This window comes from Podarcis muralis, chromosome 4 (assembly GCF_964188315.1).
Source record: "Podarcis muralis chromosome 4, rPodMur119.hap1.1, whole genome shotgun sequence".
Lineage (NCBI taxonomy): Eukaryota > Metazoa > Chordata > Lepidosauria > Squamata > Lacertidae > Podarcis > Podarcis muralis.
The window spans coordinates 10,015,865-10,037,940 of record NC_135658.1 but is presented as its reverse complement, the minus strand read 5'-3'; the positions used below and the strand labels follow the sequence as shown (position 1 = coordinate 10,037,940).

The window sequence follows — 22,076 nt, the reverse complement described above, 5'->3', positions numbered from 1 at the left end:
GACCATCCATTTGTCTGGTTTGCCTTTAAAAATCACGTTATTTTCTAGCTCTCCCAACCCTCTCCTTGCGCATGCGCACAACCTTCCCGCTTCAGTCTCCTCCAAGGCGCAGGCGCATTTGAACGTCCCGCGACAGAAGAGAGGGGCGGGACTCCTTCTTATTTGCATAGAAGAAAGCGCGCAGGCGCAGGAGCTCTGCATCCGGGTATCCCGCGGGAGACCTGAGTCCGCACAGTTAAAGAGAGACAGACGGAAAGCTCCAAAGGCAAAGGGCACCAGGGATTATGGGAATCGTGAGATAATTCCGGTTGCCAGTAAACAGCGCAAGTGGCTGTACCACTTGCTTTCCTCTTCCCTCCCCGTTCCTTTTTCCTTTTATGCAGTGTTTCTTAGGTTCCTTCACATCCTTTCTCCCTTTCCTTTAAAAATAAAGTAAAAGCATCGAGTTATGCTGAGCTAAAGAAATATAATTGTCTAGTGGGAGGGACAGGGAAGGCTGCAATGCAGGAATCTCAACTAAAGCACATAAATAATATCAGTGCCAATTCCAACCACCCCTCCTGTCTCCTGCTCTGTGCCTTGACAGGGACTCATGGCGGCTTGCTGATAAAAGATAAGGCACAGAGTTGGAGGGGAGGAAGGCAACAAAATCCATTTTAAATAAACATTATTATTTACTTTCATTTATTTATTTCATTTACATAAAACCTTTATCGTCCGAGGGTCTCAAGGCTGGTGTACATGACTCTCCTCCTAACCATTTCATCCCCACAACCAACCCTATGAGGTAGGCTAGACTGGACCAAGCTCATTCAGCGAGCACAGAAAATCCATTTTTTAAAAAAGAAAACTGAAATATGCTAGGAGTCGAGTGTGGATTTCATGCTCTTTATTCAGCTCATAGTAGTGAGGAATGGAAGTTCCCCCGAAATGTCTGCTTTATATACATTATTTACACAATGGGCCCCACGTGATTGGCTAATTCCGGGATTCTCCTGTAGGCCAATCAGGTTGCAGATTCACTTCCACCTGGAGCTGGATTGGGTGGCTCCTGCGGACCAATCAGACTGCTGCATTCTGGATCCTATTGTTCTGGGACCAATCAGACTGCTGCATTCTGGATCCTATTGTTCTGGGACCAATCAGACTGCTCCATTCTGAATCCTATTGTTCTGGGACCAATCAGACTGCTGCATTTTGGATCCTATTCAACTCAGTACATAACAAAAACCAACCAATCAAACAGCGGCAGAATTAAAACCACACGCGTTACTATATAAATTTATTCGTAATTATTATTCAGCGCCCCGCACATGGCGGCGCTCCGAAAGGAATCCGGAAGTCTGGTTCTCCTTAACCACTCTAAAGGGCGACGTCGTGCGGCGCAGCGGAGGCGTGGCTTGCGTGGGGAAAAGGGTGAGTTCTTTCGAGTATGGTCTTCGCTGTGCGCAGGCGCGCGCGCCTCCCCGCGCCTGCGCGGCCGCCTCGATGGTGGTTGGTTCTCCAGAGCGGCGGCGCGGTGCATGGTGGGAAGGAGGCGGGAGGGCGGGCGGCGGCGGCGGCAGGGTTGCCTCGCTCTCCTCAGTCCGCGCCGAGGGCCGCGCTCGCGGGGCGTCCGGAAGAGCCGCCGCCGAGGATGCCGAATTTCTGCGCCGCCCCGAACTGCACCCGCAAGAGCACCCAGAGCGACCTGGCCTTCTTTCGCTTCCCGCGGGACCCCGCCCGGTCAGTTTCCTTTTGGGGGGGGGGCAAGAGGATGGAGATCATATGGGGGGGGGGGTCCCACGGCAGAGAAACCGCGGGCCCGTGCCTGGGTCGGCGGGGAAGCGCGTTCACACGTTACGCAGCGGCGGACACGTGTTCGTCCTGGAACACGTGCGTGCGAGAACGGGGAACCCCAGTCCCTGGATGAGCCCCGCGCATTCTGGCCGTATGCGTGTGTTTGCCGCGAACCTGCAGGTGGGGGTGAGTTTAGGCATCAGAGGCGGGTTCACACGTTACGCAGCGGCAGACTCGTGTTTGTCATGGAACACGTGCGAGAAGGGGGAATCCCATTTCTTTTTAATTTCCTTTATTGCAAAACAATTTACATATAGAACATAACAAACAACACAAACGAACCAGTACGGAACCAACATACCAACTAGACGTTAACTAATAACACATCATTTAACATCAGACACACTTTTGACTTCCGATTTACCTCCTTGTGCTTTTTACACGTTATTGGTCTTATATACACACTTCCTTTTTTTATCTGATATGTATCAAGAGAGATTTATACTTTTGTAGTTTCCTTAATATTCAAGATTCAATCCAGACCTGTCAAGAGATTTGCAATTATCACAGTACTTTTTTAGATATTCTTTAAATATTGTCCAGTCTTTGCTCACTTTCTATTTTGAGTTTCCTTTTATTCTCCCAGTCATTTTTTCAAGTTCCAAATATTCTATCTTCTCCTGCCATGCAATTTTTGTGGGGATTAAGTCACCTTTCCAGTTTTTTGCTATTAAAATTCTAGCTGCTGTGGTTCCATGCATAAAAAAGGTTCTAAAATGTTTTTGAATTTCTAGCCGTATGTGTGTGTTTGCCGCGAACCTGAAGGTGGGGGTGCATTTGGGGGTGCATCAGTGGCGGACACAGTTTTGCTTTGGGCGAAGGTGAAATTTAGCTCCCCTTCCCCCATACTTCTTATTTCCCCATAATTCCTCTGGGTGCAGTTGTTTTGCTTCGGATCTTTTCAGAAGATGAAGATATACGTGTAGATTTTTTTGTCATTATTACTTTATGCCCCCTCAGGACCCAATACACTCCAAAACGCTCTAGACCCAGTGCTGCTGCTTCACACATGTGATGGCCGTGTCTTCAAAGGCAGGTTCTCAGACCTGTGTGCAGCACTTTGCGTCCAAGAGTAGGTTCACACATGGGTGGGGCGCATGGTCCTTGATTACTTAAGGAGGGAAGAAACCTGCAGCCTCCTCTGTAAAGTTGATGTACTGCAACCCAACCCCCCCCCCCCACTTCTGTGACCACTGGCCAACATCTCCAGCGACTAAACCAGCCCCTCCACTCCCATCCCTCTCTTGAAGGACAGGCTCACCTGTATACAGTCATACCTCTTGTTACATCCGCTTCATGTTACGTTCTTTCAGGTTACGTCCCGCAGCGACCCGGAAGTACAGTGGTACCTCAGGTTACATACGTTTAGGTTACATACGCTTCAGGTTACAGACTCTGCTAACCCAGGAATAATAATAATAATATCTTTATTGTCATTGCCCCCTCTCGGGGACAACGAAATTACCGTATTTTTCTCTCTATTGACCATAACACGCACGTAGTTTTTAGAGGAGGAAAATCCATAGGCATGCCACCCGTAGGCATTCCCTCCATAACACGCACAGACATTTCCCTTTACTTTTTAGGAGGAAAAAAGTGAGCGTTACGGTGCAAAAAATACGGTACTTGGCTGCTCCATCCACCCAGGTAGGGCACTCCACACAAAATCAAAACAACTATAAAAACACTAATTAAAACAATACAGTATAATACAGCAAGGAAGATTAGATGACTTTCAAAGTCCAGGCTTCCCATTCAGGGCCGAGATCGCTCTGGAGAAGAAGCTGTTCTTAAGACGGCTCGTTCTTGTCTTCATCGTCCTGTATCTCCGTCCCGACGGCAGGAGCTCGAAGAGACAGTGACCAGGATGCGATGGATCTTTTACTATGTCCAGTGCTTTCCTATGGCACCTTGTGGCATAAATCTGCTCTAAGGTGGAGAGTGGGCAGCCAACAATGCTCTCTGCTGCCTTAATAACTCTGCACAACCCCATCCTGTTCTGGGTAGTACAGCTTCCGTACCGTTCTGTTCAGGTTAAGAACTTTGCTTCAGGATGAGAACAGAAATCATGCTCCAGCGGCGTGGCGGCAGCAGAAGGCCCCATTAGCTAAAGTGGTGCTTCAGGTTAAGAACTCTTTCAGGTTAAGAACGGACCTCCAGAACAAATTAAGTACTTAACCCGAAGTACCACTGTACCGGAAAGGCTTACTTCTGGGTTTTGCCGCTCACGCATGCGCAGAAGTGCAAAATGACGTCATGCGCATGCACAGAAGCGGCGAATCACAACCCGTGCGTGCGCAGATGCGCTGCTGCGGGTTGCGTTCTTTTCATGTTGCAAACGGGCCTCCAGAACAGATCCCATTCGCAAACTGTATTTGCTGCTGCACACTTGTATACTGCCCTTTGGCAGTATCACTGGCCAGTTCGCCACACACACACAAAACAAGAATACAATGGACGCTCAATTTGCAAACGTGATCCGTGCGGAAAGCATGTTCGCAATCCGCAGCGCCGTGTCTGCGCACATGCAGGTTGCAGTTTGGTGCTTCTGCGCATGCACAAGTGCCGAAACCTGGAAGTAACCCATTCCAGTACTGCAGTGCGCAACCGAAAATTGTGCATCCTGAAGTGCCTGTAACCTGAGGTATGACTGTACATCATTAAAAGCAAGACAGAAGATTGAAAACAGACCAATAACCTCACCCCCGAAAAACACATTTAAAAGGTCATTTAATGTATTCACTGCTAGATTACTGTTCCCCTTAGGGAAGCATTCGAAACTCCCATTGTTCCAGGTGCATTTTGCGACAGGGAATTTCATTGGCGTGAGCAGTTTCTCAGCTCTGTGCACCTACAATTTTAGATTAAAACTGCAGAGTGGAAGGAAAGGAGGACCCTTTTCTGCCTCCCAACTTCCAGCTATTCTCTGAAGAGTGGAGAAGAGCTCCTCTTAGGAAGATTAGGGGGGTGGGTAGAGGAAGGACTAGACCATCGGAAAAATGAACATAGTATTTTAGCTGCAGTTCATTCATTTTCAGCTTTGCATATTATAAAAAAGTGCGCCTAGACATGCTGTTGCGCCCGTAACCTCGGTTTAAGGTGCCATTTAGCTCCTAGCTTTCATATCTCAGTTTCCATATCTCAGTTTCTAACTCTTGAGAGTCCCATGGACTGCAAGAAGATCAAACACATCCATTCTTAAGGAAATCAGCCCTGAGTGCTCACTGGAAGGACAGATGCTGAAGCTGAGGCTCCAGTACTTTGGCCACCTCATGAGAAGAGAAGACTCCCTGGAGAAGACACTGATGCTGGGAAAGATGAAGGGCACAAGGAGAAGGGGGCGACAGAGGACGAGATGGCTGGATAGTGTTTTCGAGGTTACCAGCTTGAGTCTGACCAAACTGCGGGAAGTAGTGGAGGACAGAGGTGCCTGGCGTGCTCTGGTCCATGGGGTCACGAAGAGTCGGACACGACTAAACGACTAAACAACAACAACAACAAACACTTCCTTAGGGACATGCTCTAACCAACTGAGCTATCCCAAAATACACATGGATATATTGCTGTTCAGTTGAGGATAGCTTCAGGGACACATTCACACATATGGGTGTACACAGTTTGATTACTGTGCTCTTGCAGATCGGTTTTCCTGTAATGGTACCTCAGTTTACGAAATTTATTGGTTCCGGAAGTCCGTACTTAAACGGAAATGGTTCTTAAACCGAGGTGCGCGTTCCCTAATGAGGCCTGCTGTTGCCCTTCCACCGTTCGGATTCCATTCTTAGACCGAGGTAAAGTTCGCAAACTGGGACGGGACACTACTTCTGGTTTTGTGGAGTTTGTAAACCGATTTTTGGTTCTCTTTCCAGTCAAGAATATTTTGAAACCATTTAAACACATTTATCGGGAGACACTTCATGAATTAGAGGTTGAATAATTGGTTCACTTTGGTTTCTCAAACCACCTTATAGTGTCAAAAAGAATTTCTACAGCTGTACAAAATAGCAGATGTGGTTTAGTATGAAAATCATATATGTTCGTTTTACACAGATTTAGTTTCACAGTTGAAGCTTTCCGAGATGTGGGCAATCATCCAAAACATGCGTGCTGATCTGGCTCCTTAGAACATATTTTGCATGTTTCATAACTGCTTTTGCTTGAAAATTTCAACATCTGTCAATCCAGAAATGGCATAATAAGTGTGACTTCATTAGGATTTGAAAAACTGCACGGGTACACGTGAATCTTCTTCCGATTTAACCCCCCCCCCACTCACCCCAAAAACATATTGACCATTCTTGTTATTGGATCTACTGTTCAGGATTTATAAAATTGTTCCTTAGAGGGCCATCTGGCAACAAGAAAATAATTGAAAATGTCATGTCAGCATCATAGTTCTCTAGGATACCTTCCTGCCATTAAGCCGTTGCTCATTCATCGGCAGGTGCAAGATGGAAATAAATTCTCTCTTGAGATGCTTTCCTTTTTTCTATACTTTTCTCACAGGAGGAAGGAACATGATTTGAGGCAATGAATAATCAGACCGAAGCCTGTTTGTTTATTCATACATACATATATCCCACCATTCCTTCTAGTGAGCGCTTTTTGCCCCAGTGGCGTGAGCCTTTAAGCGAGGGTTGGTTTGTGTTTCATTCCTGTTTCACGAAATTCAGATGGTTAAAGCTGACTGAACAACAGAGCTAATTCCAGTGCATTTTTACCCTGTCAGCCTTAACCAAAATTTTTATTTTTTTAAAAATGAAGTTGGTGTTTCCTAAATTTCTGATACCAGTGGCACTACTTTCTGAATTAAGAATGAAGCGAAACTCCAATTTTAATGCTTCCCAAAAGGTTTACTTTTATATCAGCCTTGTAAGCAAGCTGCCAAAAGATACTGTCCCAAAAAATGGACTAGCAGGCTCTATCAGCAGCCTTCTGCATTTCTGCCTGGGGTTCCTCTATCTTGTTGTTTAGTCGTTTAGCCGTGTCCGACTCTTCGTAACCCCATGGACCAGAGCACACCCGGCACTCCTGTCTTCCACTGCCTCCCGCATTTTGGTCAAACTCATGCTGGTAGCTTTGAGAACACTGTCCAACCATCTCGTCCTCTGTCGTCCCCTTCTCCTTGTGCCCTCCATCTTTCCCAACATCAGGGTCTTTTCCAAGGAGTCTTCTCTTCTCATGAGGTGGCCAAAGTCTTGGAGCCTCAGCTTCGGGATCTGTCCTTCCAGTGAGCACTCAGGGCTGATTTCCTACAGAATGGATCGGTTTGATCTTCTTGCAGTCCATGGGACTCTCAAGAGTCTTCTCCAGCACCAGAATTCAAAAGCATCAATTCTTCGGCAATCAGCCTTCTTTATGGTCCAGCTCTCACTTCCATACATCACTACTGGGAAAACCATAGCTTTAACTAGACGGACCTTTGTCGGCAAGGTGATGTCTCTGCTTTTTAAGATGCTGTCTAAGTTTGTCATTGCTTTCCTCCCAAGAAGCAGGAGTCTTTTAATTTCGTGACTGCTGTCACCATCTGCAGTGATCATGGAGCCCAAGAAAGTAAAATCTCTCACTGCCTCTGTCTTACCTTCATGCAATTCCTTGTTGCCTCTGACTACTAGGTAAATGCATAGGTCAGGCATAGGCAAACTCTGGCCCTCTAGATGTTTGGGACTACAATTCCCATCATCCCTAGCTAACAGGACCAGTGGTCAGTAGTGGTGGGAATTGTAGTCCCAAACATCTGGAGGGCCAGAGTTTGCCTATGCCTGGCATAGGTATTCTCTTGAGCGCATTAGAGGAGGAATTACCTGACCTGTGAGAAGTCCACGCCTTGTGTTTCCGCACCATTCACTGGCCTGGCCTCCTGATTTAGGCGGAGAGGCAATAGGTAGCCTCACCTGAGCCCAGGTAATCCCACTGCTTGCCTGCACCGAACGGTCCAGTCATGCCCAATATAAAGGAGTAACTATAAAAAATCACAAGCAACACACGGCTAATGATGTTTTAACCAAATATTTGTAACATGTATTATTTCACATTTCTTAAACAGAAAATACATAATGGAGTCACAGAGGCAAACAAGCCTTTCAACAGTCACAATCCTGTAACTGTGCAATAATGGAAGCTCCAAGTCATACCTCGGGTTGCAGCCGCTTCAGGTTGCGTTTCTTCGTGTTATGGACTGCCGAAACCCAGAAGTACCGGAATGAGTTACTTCTGGGTTTCAGTGGTCGCGCATGCGCAGAAGCGTCGAATCACAACCTGTGTGTGCACAGACACTGGTTGCGAACACTGCGGTTGCAAACGTGTATCCCGCATGGATCATGTTCGAAACCAGAGTGTCTACTGTATTTCACAATTCTTAAACAGAAAATATATAATGGAGTCACAGAGGCAAACAAGCCTTTCAGCAGTCACAATCTTGTAGCCATGCAATAATGGAAGCTCCAAGCGTAGTAATTCTTAAACAGAAAGCATGTAATAGAATCACAGATAATGAAAGTCTGTCACTGTTGCATGCCCAACATAAGCCAATACAGTGGTACCTCGGGTTACATACGCTTCAGGTTACATATGCTTCAGGTTGCAGACTCCACTAACCCAGAAATAGTACCTCAGGTTAAGAACTTTGCTTCAGGATGAGAACAGAAATCGTGCTCCGGCGGCAGCGGGAGGCCCCATTAGCTAAAGTGGTGCTTCAGGTTAAGAACAGTTTCAGGTTAAGAACAGACCTCCGGAACGAATTAAGTACTTAACCTGAGGTACCACTGTATAGCCCATAAGCGTCAAAGAGGCAAACAAGCCTTTCAACTGCTACAGTCCTGTGACCGTGCGACAATAGATGCTCCAAAACGTGGAGAATGGAGCAGTTCTACCGGATGACAAACTGTTTCGATAATAACTCTTCATCAGCAGTTAAATGGTCCTAACGGGTACATCAAGTAGCATAAGATCAGCAGTCACTAAGAAGCGCAGAAAGCAATATAAAGGAGTGGCAGGGTCCTAGTTTCTGCAGAGACTCTGTTGGTTTTTTTCTCTTCCCAGAGCCGTCAATGCAGCGGGTTCTCTCTTTCGTGGCTCACAGGCACCTCCAAATGACTTTATCTGTTTGATGGAGGAGCAGCGCCTTCTCTGGCAACTATTGTTTTGGGAGCTAATGACCTGTTATCTCTCGCAGATGTCAGCGTTGGGTTGAGAACTGCCGAAGGGCCGATTTGGAAGATAAGACGCCGGACCAATTGAACAAGCACTACAGGCTGTGCGCGAAGCACTTTGAAACCTCGATGATATGTAGGAGCGTAAGTAAAAGGATTCGGCAGTAATTGTCCTGCTTCCTATGCGACATGCAACTGGATTCCGCCCTCCTCCTGTGTTAACTCGTGTCGGAAGCAGGAGTTTCATCCCAGGAATGTCTTATCAAACAAAAAGCTTTTCGTGACTTGATTTACTGCCTGTTGCTAATCGACTGGCTCTTCCCGCCAGCTGGAATGTGTGGGTTGCTTTCTGCCCTCTCCTGTGCGTGCCTAACCTGTGTGCTTTCCGTGCTTTTAAGCCTTGCAGGATTACTTAAATATGAAAATATGCAGGGGTGTTATTGGTGTTCTGGGAATCGGCACGGTGCGTGTCGGAGAAAAGCAGCGATTGGGCTCTCCCATTGAAAATACCGGGTTTCCTTGAAGAGCCTTGCCTGAAACTCTGCTGGGGAGAATTCCATCTCTAAAATCAAATTGCGTTTTATGGCCTCAAAAACGTTTTTAGAATAATTTTTTAAATAGCCAAGTGGATTAACTTGCACATGGGATGCAGAAGCAGCTGGCTTCACTTTTGCTACGTTGGTGTAGAACAGGGGTCTGCAACCCGCGGCTCCGGAGCCGCATGTGGCTCTTTTACACCTTTGCTGCGGCTCCGGGGCGGATACTAGTGAGGGGAGGAGGCGCATTGTGCGCCCCGACACTCTCCACTGTGGCGGGCGCTGTACTGGCTGTGACGTTGCATGGGGGCGGTACGTGCGTTAGTCACGCACCGTCCCAACGTCACCTTCCCGCCCGCCGTCAGATCGCGGCTCCGGAGATATATTTGTTTTAAATATCGCAATGGTTTTGCGGCTCCCAGTTGTTGTTTTTCTTCGGAAAAGGGTCCAAGTGGCTCTTTTTGTCTTAAAGGTTGCAGACCCCTGGTGTAGAATTTTACTTTAAAACATCAGGTGCCTCCCCCTGCACCCCCCGGGTTGGCAGGTAGCCTTTTGAGGAAGGGCTTGCATGAGAATCACATATGCATTAATAAAATTCTCTGCAAACAGCTGTTTCCCCCCATGTAACCCCCCCCCCCACACACACACTAGTTGCCTTTTAAAATCCTCTCTCCAAGAGTGCTGGATGTGGGGAGGGGATTCAAAGTACAGTCATACTTCGGGTCACAGGTGCTTCAGGTTGCGCGTTTTTGGGTTGCGCACCGCACCCGGATGGGTTACTTCCGGGTTTCAGCACTCGCCCATGCGCAGAAGCACTGAATCACACTTTGCGCAGAAGCACTGAATCGAAACCCGCGCATGTGCAGACACAGCGCTGCGGGTTGCGAACGTGTCTGCCGCACAGATCACGTTCGCAACCCGAGCGCCCACTGTATAAGTATGGCAAAATTTTGCTAGCTACCTTCCTTGCTGTCTCAGAACTCCAGCATAACAAACACATAAATGAAACTGGGACCAGAACCCTTAACTATTCATCACTTGCTCGTCTGAGAACCCTAGACTATAACCCAGCAGTGTTCATCCCCTCCTCCACACATGGTTGCAAACTCATGTCTGCCATTAAAAGGACACTCCACAGAGAGCTGTAGCGGACTGCATGGATGAGTATACCCACAGAATACAGTGGTACCTCTGGATGCAAACGGGATCCATTCCGGAGCCCCATTCGCATCCTGAGTTAAACATAAAGAGGAGGATTAAACATACAGAGGAGGGAGAAAGGTTGTTTTCTGCTGCTCCAGAGAAGCGGACACGGAGCAATGGATCCAAACTACAAGAAAGAAGATTCCACCTAAACATTAGGAAGAACTTCCTGGCAGTAAGAGCTGTTCGACAGTGGAATTTGCTGCCAAGGAGTGTGGTGGAGTCTCCGTCTTTGGAGGTCTTTAAGCAGAGGCTTGACAACCATATGTCAGGAGTGCTCTGATGGTGTTTCCTGCTTGGCAGGGGGTTGGACTCGATGGCCCTTGTGGTCTCTTCCAACTCTATGATTCTATGATTCATAAGACGCGACTGTGCGTGCGTGGGTCACATTTTGCCGCTTCCACGCATGCGCGTGACATCATTTTGAGCATCTGTGCATGCATGAGCGGTGAAACCCGGAAGTAACGCGCTCCGTTACTTCCGGGTCGCCATGGAGCGTTAACTTGAAAACGCTCAACCTAAAGCACATCTAACCCGAGGTATGACTATATGCATTTTACAATTGTGTTGTCTCATTCATTGGTTGCACTTTGTAGGAGTGCAACTGGTGCATTAAAAGTATGCCTCTTATGCAACTTCAACTTGGTTGGTCCCAACATAAAAATACTCTTTCTCCCTGCTGGTGTCTTGGCAGGAAAGCAGCTTGCCAAATCTTCTTCTAAGAGCAGTTTGGTTTCAATAGCCTCCCATTATCCAGCTCGTTTGGTTCCTTGGTCTGACCTGGGGGCAGGGCAGGTGGGAAGAGTTCTTCTGGGATGGGGTTGGGGGGACAGGAACCCAGTTGCCCTGTTAAGTGCAATGCACCCAGAAATGTCAGTGACGTCTGTGAGGAGTGGTTACTTTTAGCTGGATTTATAAGAACTGTTAACTTCGAAAACGTGCATCGTAGTCTCTCTTCCCCCAGCTCCTTTTTCCTTGTGTGTTGTGTCCCTTTTGCTTGCATGCCAGAGGGCAGGAGCCGATTTAATACTGATTTTTGTAAGTTGCTCTTGAGAGTTTTTGGTTTACAGGGTGGGGTATAAATGCCCTAAACGAATTTATTTGCCTCCGTGGCCAGGCAGTTCTGAGAGTTCGCAATATCAAAAGCAACAGGATGGCCAGAAACAATAACAACTTTATGGAATAATTCAAAGCTTCAAAATAACAAACTGAAGTCTCTGAAAGTCCTTAAATGAATCACAGTGCCAGACTTTACCCGGCATAAGTAGAAAGATATGTAATTTCTTCATTAACCAATCTTTTTTTAAATAGATATAATGAAAAATACTCTGGAACAGTGCTCATGCGATTAGGAAGTTACTGTACTACCATATTTTTCGCTCCATAAGACGCACCTGACCATAAGACGCACCTAGTTTTTAGAGGAGGAAAACAAGAACGAAACAGTGGATGTATGATTTTTGTGGTTCATGCTGTGGCCACAGACATGTGATCTGATGGTGAATTTGGGGTTTTTTGCTCCTTTTCTTCTAATTTCTCTCCTTATTGCTTTAGTTTTCCTGTTTTCCCCCTTTGCAAGTTTGCTGTCTTTACCTCCCCCCTCCCAGGCAGCCTCCTTTATCTCTAGCGTCCCTTATCTCTCTCCCTGAGCTTTGTTTTAACACCCACTTCCCTCTTTCAAAAAAAAGAGCACGATCTGCTTTTTGCCCCTGGGCAATTCGTCTCCAGGGACCACGCATTCGCTCCATAAGATGCACAGACATTTCCCCTTACTTTTTAGGAAGAAAAAAGTGTGTCTTATGGAGCGAAAAATACGGTACTTAACGAGTGTTGAACTAATTGGCTGATGAAGAATTCAACGAAACAGTAGTGGTTATCCGGAAACACTGTTCAGTAGAGTTCAGAGTTGGACATCAGAATTGGACATTTGCTGATTATACAAAGCTTCACAGCTTGCTCTCCGCCGGGTAAAGTCTGGCACCGTGAGTCACTTAAGGATTTTCAGAGACTTCAGTTTGTTAGTTTTGATGTTTTGAATTATTCCATAAAGTTTTTCACATTGTTATTGTTTCTGGCCATCGTGTTAGTTCTGAGAGTTGAGCAGAATCATACTTAAGTGTACTTGGCAGGGATGGATAAGAGTTAACATAAATCCAAAAGCTAAGGTATATAAAAGCAGATTCGCCACATGCTCTCTTGGTGGTTTGCCATTTTCCAGAGGGCTCCCTCCTGATTCTAAATGAAGGATAGTAACGTGGGGCGAGAAATCCTTCTGCACCTTCCCTGGGAACTTATTTTCCCCCACTTAAAGAAACATGCTGTAAAACAAGGAGAGATGAAGACTTTTGCTTTTCTCTTTGCAGAGTCCCTACAGGACTGTTTTACGAGACAACGCCGTGCCAACAATTTTCGACCTCACGAGCCATTTGAACAACCCACATAGCAGACACAGGAAGAGAATTAAAGAGCTGGTAGGTTTGCCTTGGACTGAGATGCTACAACTAAGCCGACCGGTCAGTCTTTGTTCTCTGTTGTGGCTTGAAGTCAAAACAATAAAGAAGTAAGAAAGGAATTATAACGAGACAATATACTCACAGTAGCAGAAAAATATAATTTATTTACCATACTACTGAGGAGGCAGAAAACTGGCTTAAACTTCAGAAACTGCCAAGTCGAGTCCCACCACTGCTAATAGCGTCACCCTGTTTTGTGAAAAGGCGGCAAAAATTTGTTTTGGGTTTGTTTGTTTGTTTTGCAATTCAGATTAATTTGCTTTTACCTCCGCAACTGGGTCTAAAAAAATGGTGGAAATTTGCAGAAGAAAAATAAGGCAACAGATTGAAAAAATGAGGTACGTCCTCTACATAACCACAGTCACAAAGACGGAGTCTAAAGTCGTAAAGCGTTTTGGCACCTGTTAACACCCTGAGAGAAGTTAGCACTGTTAAGTAGTTTCAGAGAGGCTAGCAATACAGTTATGCCCAAACCGTCTAGTTCAGTACAAGAGGAATGGGAATAGCCCAGGTTTTCTTCTACACTGTATGTTTTGCCGTGTCTTCAATTACAAATCTCTTGTTTGCTTTAGCATCCTCGGTCTTCTGAGAAATTGACTGTTTGATGGGTCTCTTCCAAATGCGGGGTTGAATATTTATTTATTTATTGGAATATGTATATAAAGGCAACAGAGGAAAGCACTCATTTCCTCCACTGCCACCTGGGCTGATGATGCTCTAATAATAATAATAATAATAATAATAATTTATTATTTATACCCCACCCATCTGGCTGGGCTTCCCCAGCCACTCTGGGCGGCTTCCAACAAAATATTAAAATACAGTAATGCACCAAACATTAAAAGCTTCCCTAAAGAGGGCTGCCTTCAGATGTCTTCTAAAAGTCTGGTAGTTGTTGTTCTCTTTGACATCTGCTGGGAGGGCGTTCCACAGGGCGGGTGCCACCACCGAGAAGGCCCTCTGCCTGGTTCCTTGTAACTTGGCTTCTCGCAGCGAGGGAACCGCCAGAAGGCCCTCGGCACTGGACCTCAGTGTCCGGGCAGGATGATGGGGGTGGAGACACTCCTTCAGCTATACTGGGGCACACAAGACTTTGCTGACTTGCCTTAAACTATTGTGGTTGGCACTGTCAACATCCTGTCCCCCCGTCGCCCAAACTCTTGAGGATGCTTGCAGAGTGCAGACAAGTTTCTTAGTTTGTGGAAGGAAGGCAGAAGTGGAGCAAGTCTCTCGCCATTTCTCCAAAACCCAGCATAATATGAGGCACGACCCCCTCTCAGCATTCCCTAGCCCTTTGTGGACTTGGAAAGTGAGCAGGGTTGGGTTTTTGTGCCTTGCAGTGTGAAATATTCTTCTTCCTCTGTGCAATTCTCTGAACACTTCCAGGAGGTACTACTATAAAATAAAACTCCATTTCTTTCTGTAGGCTCCGAAAGCTACACAGGCAAAGACAGTTTTATCCCTAATGGACCGGAATATACGTTTGGATTCAAAAGACTCCTGCTTATAAAATTAGTTTCTAGTGACTTGTCGGTGGCTCATAGAATACCTTGTTTTTTTCTCTCTTCAGAGTGAAGAAGAAATAAGAACATTAAAGCAGCAAAAGAGTAAGTTGATCAAACAGTTGAAGGAGGGATAACCTCTGGAGGCAATTAGCTTATCATTAGAAAATATCATATTTTGGTCCTGTTTCTTCAGGAAGCCGCTTCCTCCTTGCGTAAAAGCCTGAATGCAAATGTCCTACGTCAATACAATGACTCGATGGTATTAAACGCTCTCTTAACTCCTGGGATTGCGACTTGTGCACAATCCAGCCAAGCCCTAATGGTATCAGTGGAAGAATTTAGCATATGATTTTTAAGTCTCTTCTCCCTTTAAATCAATGGGATTTTGGCTGAATCGTGTCTGCTGTGTGATGAACGGTGAAGAGGTCCAAAGCTTTCATACGCTGCATTCTTAGCCATACACCAAAAGTAGTCTTCGGACGACCATGTGGTTGCAAACACACGCAGCCTACAGCAGCCTTCGCAAACCGTGTATTTGGAACTACAGCCCCAAAGCACATGGAGGGTACAGTGGTACCCCGCAAGACGAACGCCTCGCAAGACGGAAAACCCGCTAGACGAAAGGGTGTTCCGTTTTGGAGGCGCTTCGCAAAACGAATTTCCCTATGGGCTTGCTTCGCAAGACGAAAGCCCATAGGGAAATCTCCGGGGACCTCTTTTAAATGCTAGCGGTGGGGAGCAAAGCCTTCCCCCCCCCCCCGGCCTTCAGAAGAGGTCCAGGAAGGCTGGCGGGGGCCGAAAGGCTTTGCTCCCCACCGCCAGCATTTTAAAAGCAGTCCGGGATAGCAGGGAAGCGCTTCCCGCTATCCCGGACGGCTTTTGAAGGCAGGAGAGGTCCGCGAAGCCTGGGCGCGCTGATCTCAGCGCGTCCAGGCTTCGGCATGCCGGCAACTCTCCGCAAGCAGCGGCAGCGCTGCCGCTGCTTGCGGAGAGGTCCGCGAAGCCTGGGCGTGCTGATCTCAGCGCGCGCAGGCTTCGGCATGCCGGCAACTCTCCGCAAGCAGCGGCAGCGCTGCCGCTGCTTGCGGAGAGGTCCGCGAAGCCTTGGCCTGACAGCTTTTGAAGGCAGGCGGGGGGGAGCAAAGACTTTCGCCCCCCGCCAGCCTTCAGAAGAGGTCCTGGACCTCTTCTGAAGGCCAGCGGGGGGCAAAAGTCTTTGTCCACCCTGCCTGCCTTCCCAGGGGCTTTTAAATCGCCCCGGACAGCGGAGAAGTCCTCCGCTGTCCCGGGGCGATTTTAAAATGCCGCCCGCCAGCATTTTAAGATCGCCCCGGACAGCGGAGAAGCCCTCCGCTGTCCCGGGGTTTTTTAAAATGCTGGGGGTGGGAAGAAAAGCCCTTGCCCCCCCCCCCCCAGCCTTCAGAAGAGGTCGGGGGACAGACTGTCCCCGGACCTGGTCTGAAATCGGTTTCCCTAGGAACGCATTAATTGATTTTCAATGCATTCCTATGGGAAACCGTGCATCGCAAGACGAAAAAGTCGCAAGAAGAAAAAACTTGCGGAACGAATTAATTTCGTCTTGCGAGGCACCACTGTACCAGGTTGACATAGGCTGGCCTACAGAGACACTCACCTACAGAGACACTCACCAACAGTGTTAGAAACTCAGATATATAAGCTAGGCCCCAAATGGCTCCTCAAACCAGGGTTACAGTAGCCAAAACAGAATGTCTAGTTGCTTTTTGTGGGCTTGAAAGTCATATTTTTCAGTTATGACTTTTGGGTTCCTGAAATTCATTCTGATCGTGCAGATAAAATATAACGGGTAGAATTCTACAGGTTGTGATGTGAGTATGTGAAAACGTTCCAGATCCAATGATCCTCAGGTATACACCTCCAGATGATGGAGATGTCAGGTTTGCCCTGTCCTAAAGTGTGCACTGGGCCTGAGTCCTTCATTGGGATAAGAGAAATTTATTACATGTGTATTGTCTTCTTCCTAGAAAGTTAATATGGCCTCCACCGTTGAGTGGTTTACAGTTGGCAATCTAAAATAGTCATTAAACATGCAAATAAAAAGAAACAAGTTACATGTACGTGTATACCAAAATCACATTGCAATATTAATTGAAAAGCATGTGCAGCTGTTAATATTGTTATACATTCAGTGCTGTCAATTGGCTAAGGCAGTACATCTTTCTCAGCCATTGTCGGGCTACAGCTCCCATCATCCCTGACCACTGGTCCTGCTAGCTAGGGATGATGGGAGTTGTAGTCCAACAACATCTGGGGGCCCATGTTTGAGAAACACCGATCCAAGGGGGTCACCAGCATAGTGCAATTTCGGTGTCCTGATCTCCAACTCCCAGCAGCCCCTGTCAACCTGGCCAGTTGCCAGGAATGATGGGAGTTGTAGTCTATGTCATCTGGAGGGGGCACCATTGTTGACTACCCGTGGTCAAAGAGTTCTGGAGCTCTGAAAATGATGAGTTGGGTGTTGCTGGCGTTTCCATATTAATTATATCATTATCTCCTCTCCTAGTTGATGAAGCTTTTGAGCAGGAAAAGATGAACCAGGAATCTGTCGACAACGACATGCGGAACCCAGCCTCTGAGGAAGGCGGCGACGAGCCGGTCGAAGATGATGTCCCTTTAACGCAAGAGGAGAGGGAAAACAAAGATTACCTTAAATCTCTGTTTGAGATTTTAATCCTGATGGGGAAACAAAACATCCCATTGGACGGCCACAGCGCTGACGAACTCCCTGAAGGGATCTTTACTCCAGACAACTTCCAGTCTCTCTTGGAATTCAGGATAAATTCCGGAGATGAGGTTCTGCGGAAGCGGTTTGAGACCACGGCTGTCAACCTCGCCTACTGCTCCAAAGCCCAACAGAAGCAAATGCTGGAGATATGCGAAAGCTGCGTGCGGGAAGAGACCCTCCGCGAGGTCAGGGACTCTCACTTCTTCTCCATCATCACGGAAGAGGTGGTGGATCTCGCCGGCGAGGAACACTTGCCGGTGCTGGTGAGGTTTGTGGACGATTCTCACAACCTGAAGGAGGAATTCATAGGGTTCTTGCCGTACGAGGCGGATCCCGAAATCCTGTCCGTTAAGTTCCACACGACCATTACCGAAAAGTGGGGCTTGAACATGGAGTACTGTCGAGGCCAAGCCTACATCGTCTCCAGTGGGTTTGCCTCGAAAATGAAGACTGTGGCTACAAGGATCTTAGAGAAATACCCTCAGGCTGTTTATACGCTGTCGTCTTCCTGTGCCTTGAACATTTGGCTAGCCAAATCTATTCCAGTCCTGGGCATTTCCATCGCCCTGGGAAAGATAGAGGAGGTTTGCACGTTTTTCCATCAGTCGCCCCAGTTGCTAGCCGATTTGGACAATGTCATTTCCATTCTCTTTCCGAACAACGAAGAACGGGGGAACGAGTTGAAGGAGGTGGTGCGTTCCCACTGGACGGGCCGCCACGACACCTTTGAGATTGTCGTGGACCTCATGCAAGCCCTGGTGCTGTGCCTGGACTCCATAAACGACACCTCCGTCCGGTGGAACAGCTCGGTCGCCAGCCGGGCGTGCACGCTTTCCACCGCCCTGTCGGATTTCGACTTTGTGGCCACCGTCGTGATCATCAAAAACATTCTCTCTTTCACTAGGGCCTTTGGCAAGAACCTCCAAGGCCAGACCTCGGACGTCTTCTTTGCGGCCAGCAGTTTGACGGCGGTCTTGCATTCCCTGAACGAGGTGATGGAGAACATCGAGGTCTACCACGAGTTCTGGTTTGAGGAAGCCACCACCCTGGCCACCAAACTGGACCTGCCTGTCAAGCTGCCCGGGAAATTCAGCCGTGCCCAGCAAGGGAGCTTGGACTCCGAAATCACCCCGGAAAACTACTACAAGGAAGCGCTTAGCATCCCCACCATGGAGCACATAATTCAGGAGCTAAAAGACATCTTCTCCGAGCAGCACCTGAGGGCTCTAAAGTGCTTGTCTCTGGTGCCCTCGGTCATGGGGCAGCTCAAATTCAACACCTCCGAGGAGCACCATGCCGACATGCACAAAAACGACCTCCCCAATCCTGACACGCTCTCCGCGGAGCTTCATTGCTGGAGGATCAAGTGGAAGCACAGAGGGAAGGACATTGAGCTCCCCACCACCATTTACGAAGCCCTCCATTTGCCCGACATCAAGTTTTTCCCCAACGTCTACGCCTTGCTCAAGGTCCTCTCCATCCTGCCCATAATGAAGGTGGAGAACGAGAAATTTGAGGTGGGCCGGAGGCGCTTGAAGGCCTACCTGAGGAACACCTTGACCCAGCAGAGGTCGAGCCACCTGGCCCTCCTCAACATCAACTTTGACATTAAGCACGACTTGGATATGATGGTCGACACCTACATCAAGCAGTACCCCGAGAAAGTAGAGGAGGATTTCCTTCCCCCTAACAGTTCAGAAGTGACGGAAGAGACTTAACACAGGAACGGGGCAGTTCTCCCTTGTCTGTTTTGGAGACTTGGGTTTTGCCTTTAAAAAAGGCAGGGTTGGGGGTTCCTAACTGAAAGAGGAGTAGCTGGGTCTTCCTAACTGAAAGAGGAGTAGCAAGCATCTTTCTGTTTCTCCTGCCCCGGTTTACAGTTCTGTAAAGCTTTTATTATTTAAAATTGCACAGAGTCTGCAGTTGCTGTGACTGTGCGCCTCCTCTCTCTTCCCCACCTGCCGTCCCTTACAATACGACGCAGTTTAATCTCTTCGCTTTAGGGAAACCCAGTTCATGGGTTGCCATACTTCTGCCCAGATAACTAAAAAATGCCCTTTAAAAATGAACAAAATGTGCCGGGTTGTTGCTGTTTCGGCTTATGGGTCTCCCTGAACCCCAGACAGGAAAATCTTCTAAAATGGTATACATTTAAATGAACTATTTAGAGCAGTTTGAATTGGGTCTAATCCATGCCTTCCTAATGTTACTGGACTCCAGCTTCCATCATCCTTGCTGGCTGGGGCTGATAGGCATTGGAGTCTGCGGTACCAAGAGAACCCTGTGATGGTTACCCCTGCCCTAAACTAATCTGTTGTCGAAATTCTTTTATGTGTCTGGAGTTCAGTTCCCCTGAGACTTGCAGGACTTCCCACAACACTCTGCACAGAGGATTTTCGACAAGGGCTTTTGGCCCCTTCTCATTTCGGTGATCCTAGTCTGGCTGTTCCGGAGGAATGTGTCTTTTTTTCCAAAGGGGTGCGCTAACTTCATCTTGTTTCATCTTGCTGCCCTTGTTTCCCTTCTGTTCCATTGACTGTTTGATGGCCCTCTTTGGCCTCTCCTCTACTTTTAGGACTGGAAGAGAGCTCTCCACCTCCCAGAAATGAAGCTATCTTGTAAAAGGAACAACAACAGAAAACTATATTCCTAGAGCATCTAAAACTGTGCGTCGGCCAGACTTGCATCTATAGGTTTTTACTAGCCTCCAGAATATGAATTGCAAGCCTAGTTAGGCAGAAGAGCAAAGTGGAGGATATGTTCTGTTTTGGTTTGGGTTTTTTTTAAAGAAAAATGTAGAAGTCCTATGAAGATTTTTTTCCTGCTGGTATTTTTTTGGCAAACAAAGGAAATGTTTTTGTATAGTTTTATTTCCACCCAGAATAAAATGTGAATTTGCTATTTTGGTATTATCTGTGTGCTGTGGCCATAGAGCAGGCTGTGTGTGTGTGTGTGTGTGTGTGTGTGTGTACACAAATGATTGGTCTTTTTACAGGGCCCAGGAAAGAGATTCTGCTGCTGTTCCCATCCAGGAACACTGTGTGTTGGGTCACCTGCCAAGCAAACCCTGAGTGTCTGCCACAGATCTTGTATGCAGAGAGGATTCTGGTACTTGAGGTTGTGCGTTTGATTCATGGGGAGGTACTAGCAAGGCCTGTTAAAAACCTGAGAAGAGCCTTTCTGGATCAGGCCAATGGCCCGTCTAATCCAGCATCTATGACCAGATCGTAGAATTGTACAGTCGTACCTCGGACGTCGATCGGAATCCGTACTAGAAGTCCGTTCAACTTCCGAAACGTTTGGAAACCAAAGCGCAGCTTCTGATTGGCCGCAGGAAGCTCCTGCAGCCAATCGGAAGTTGCAGAAGCTGTCGGACGTTAGGCTTCCGAAAGAACGTTAAAAAACTGGAACACTCACTTCCGGTTTCCGATCGTTCGGAAGCCAGAACGTTCGGCTCCCAAGGCATTTGGAAGCCGAGGTACGACACTACAGTTTAAAAATAAAAAGTGATTCTGAAGTAGCTTCTGGACTTCAGGGGTAGGGTTGGGAGATATGATTTTGACAGAAGCATTCCCAGAAAATGGGGATTCCTATAAACAGCTTGTCAGAAGCTGCCAGAGGGTGTCAGAGGCATCTAAAAACTTTCTCCAGAGTCTGGACTCTGGCACTGGGATCTTTGGAAGCACTTTGAAAGAGTTTTTTGGCATGGGAAACACCCTGCATAAAATCCAAAAGCAACCTAAACGCTTGTGTCACTTAAAAATAAATAAATATAGTAATTATAGTTTGCTTTTCAGGTGGACCTCCCGAAGCGGTTTGCACAAGATTATTACAACCAGAAACATTTAATTTTTAAATCAGTTGCAGAAGAATAGTAACATGAAGTTTTGCACCCCCAAAGTGCAATGGCAGCGCCGTCCTGTTTTGTTTTGTTTTTAAATTCCCGGAGGGATTGGAAAGAGTTGCTCTCAGCGGTGCAGGTGCTGTTGTGTTTTGAAAGTGCTTAGCATAAATCCGAGGATTAGTTTCTTAATGTGCTCTGTGTGCTAATTTCCTGCTGCTCCTGAGCCGAATTGAATGCCATAACCGATTCTCCAGATGCTGTAGTGAGAGTGATCATCTTGTAAGGTTCTGCTGAATGGCATGGCTCTTTTCTCGAGCAGAAATATGTACAGTGGACGAGAAGTGACGTTTTATTAATTGAGCTATTTCTGGAGCTTACAAGGAGGTCTTGTGGGGTAAAGTTCTGCTAAGTGGCTCTGTGGATGGAACAGCCTCCAGTAGAGAGAGACTCCAAAAATGGAGTTGCGGACAGACAGCTGGAATATCAGAAGAGTGCAGTATATTTAGTAGGGTGGACCATCTTTTGTGTTCCAAATGTTTATTGTTATTTAGTCGTGTCCGACTCTTCGTGACCCCAAGGAGCAGAGCACGCCAGGCACTCCTGTCTTCCACTGCCTCCCGCAGTTTGGTCAAACTCATGCTGGTAGCTTGAATAACACTGTCAGCAGGGGGCCAGTTCACTGTTCCTCAGACCTTGTGGGAAGCCGGACTATATTTTTTGA

General features: G+C 47.2%; 1 protein-coding gene across 1 annotated transcript; it reads left to right on the top strand.

The window, feature by feature from the left end:
- Nucleotides 1–1,523: 1,523 nt before the first annotated feature.
- THAP12 (THAP domain containing 12) lies at nt 1,524–20,410 on the top strand. The gene is made up of 5 exons (XM_028725889.2): nt 1,524–1,725; nt 9,014–9,134; nt 13,093–13,200; nt 14,813–14,849; nt 17,290–20,410. The coding sequence occupies exons 1-5, from the start codon at nt 1,637–1,639 to the stop codon at nt 19,227–19,229; spliced, it is 2,295 nt and encodes a 764-aa protein (XP_028581722.2). The 5' UTR covers nt 1,524–1,636; the 3' UTR covers nt 19,230–20,410.
- Nucleotides 20,411–22,076: the final 1,666 nt, after the last annotated feature.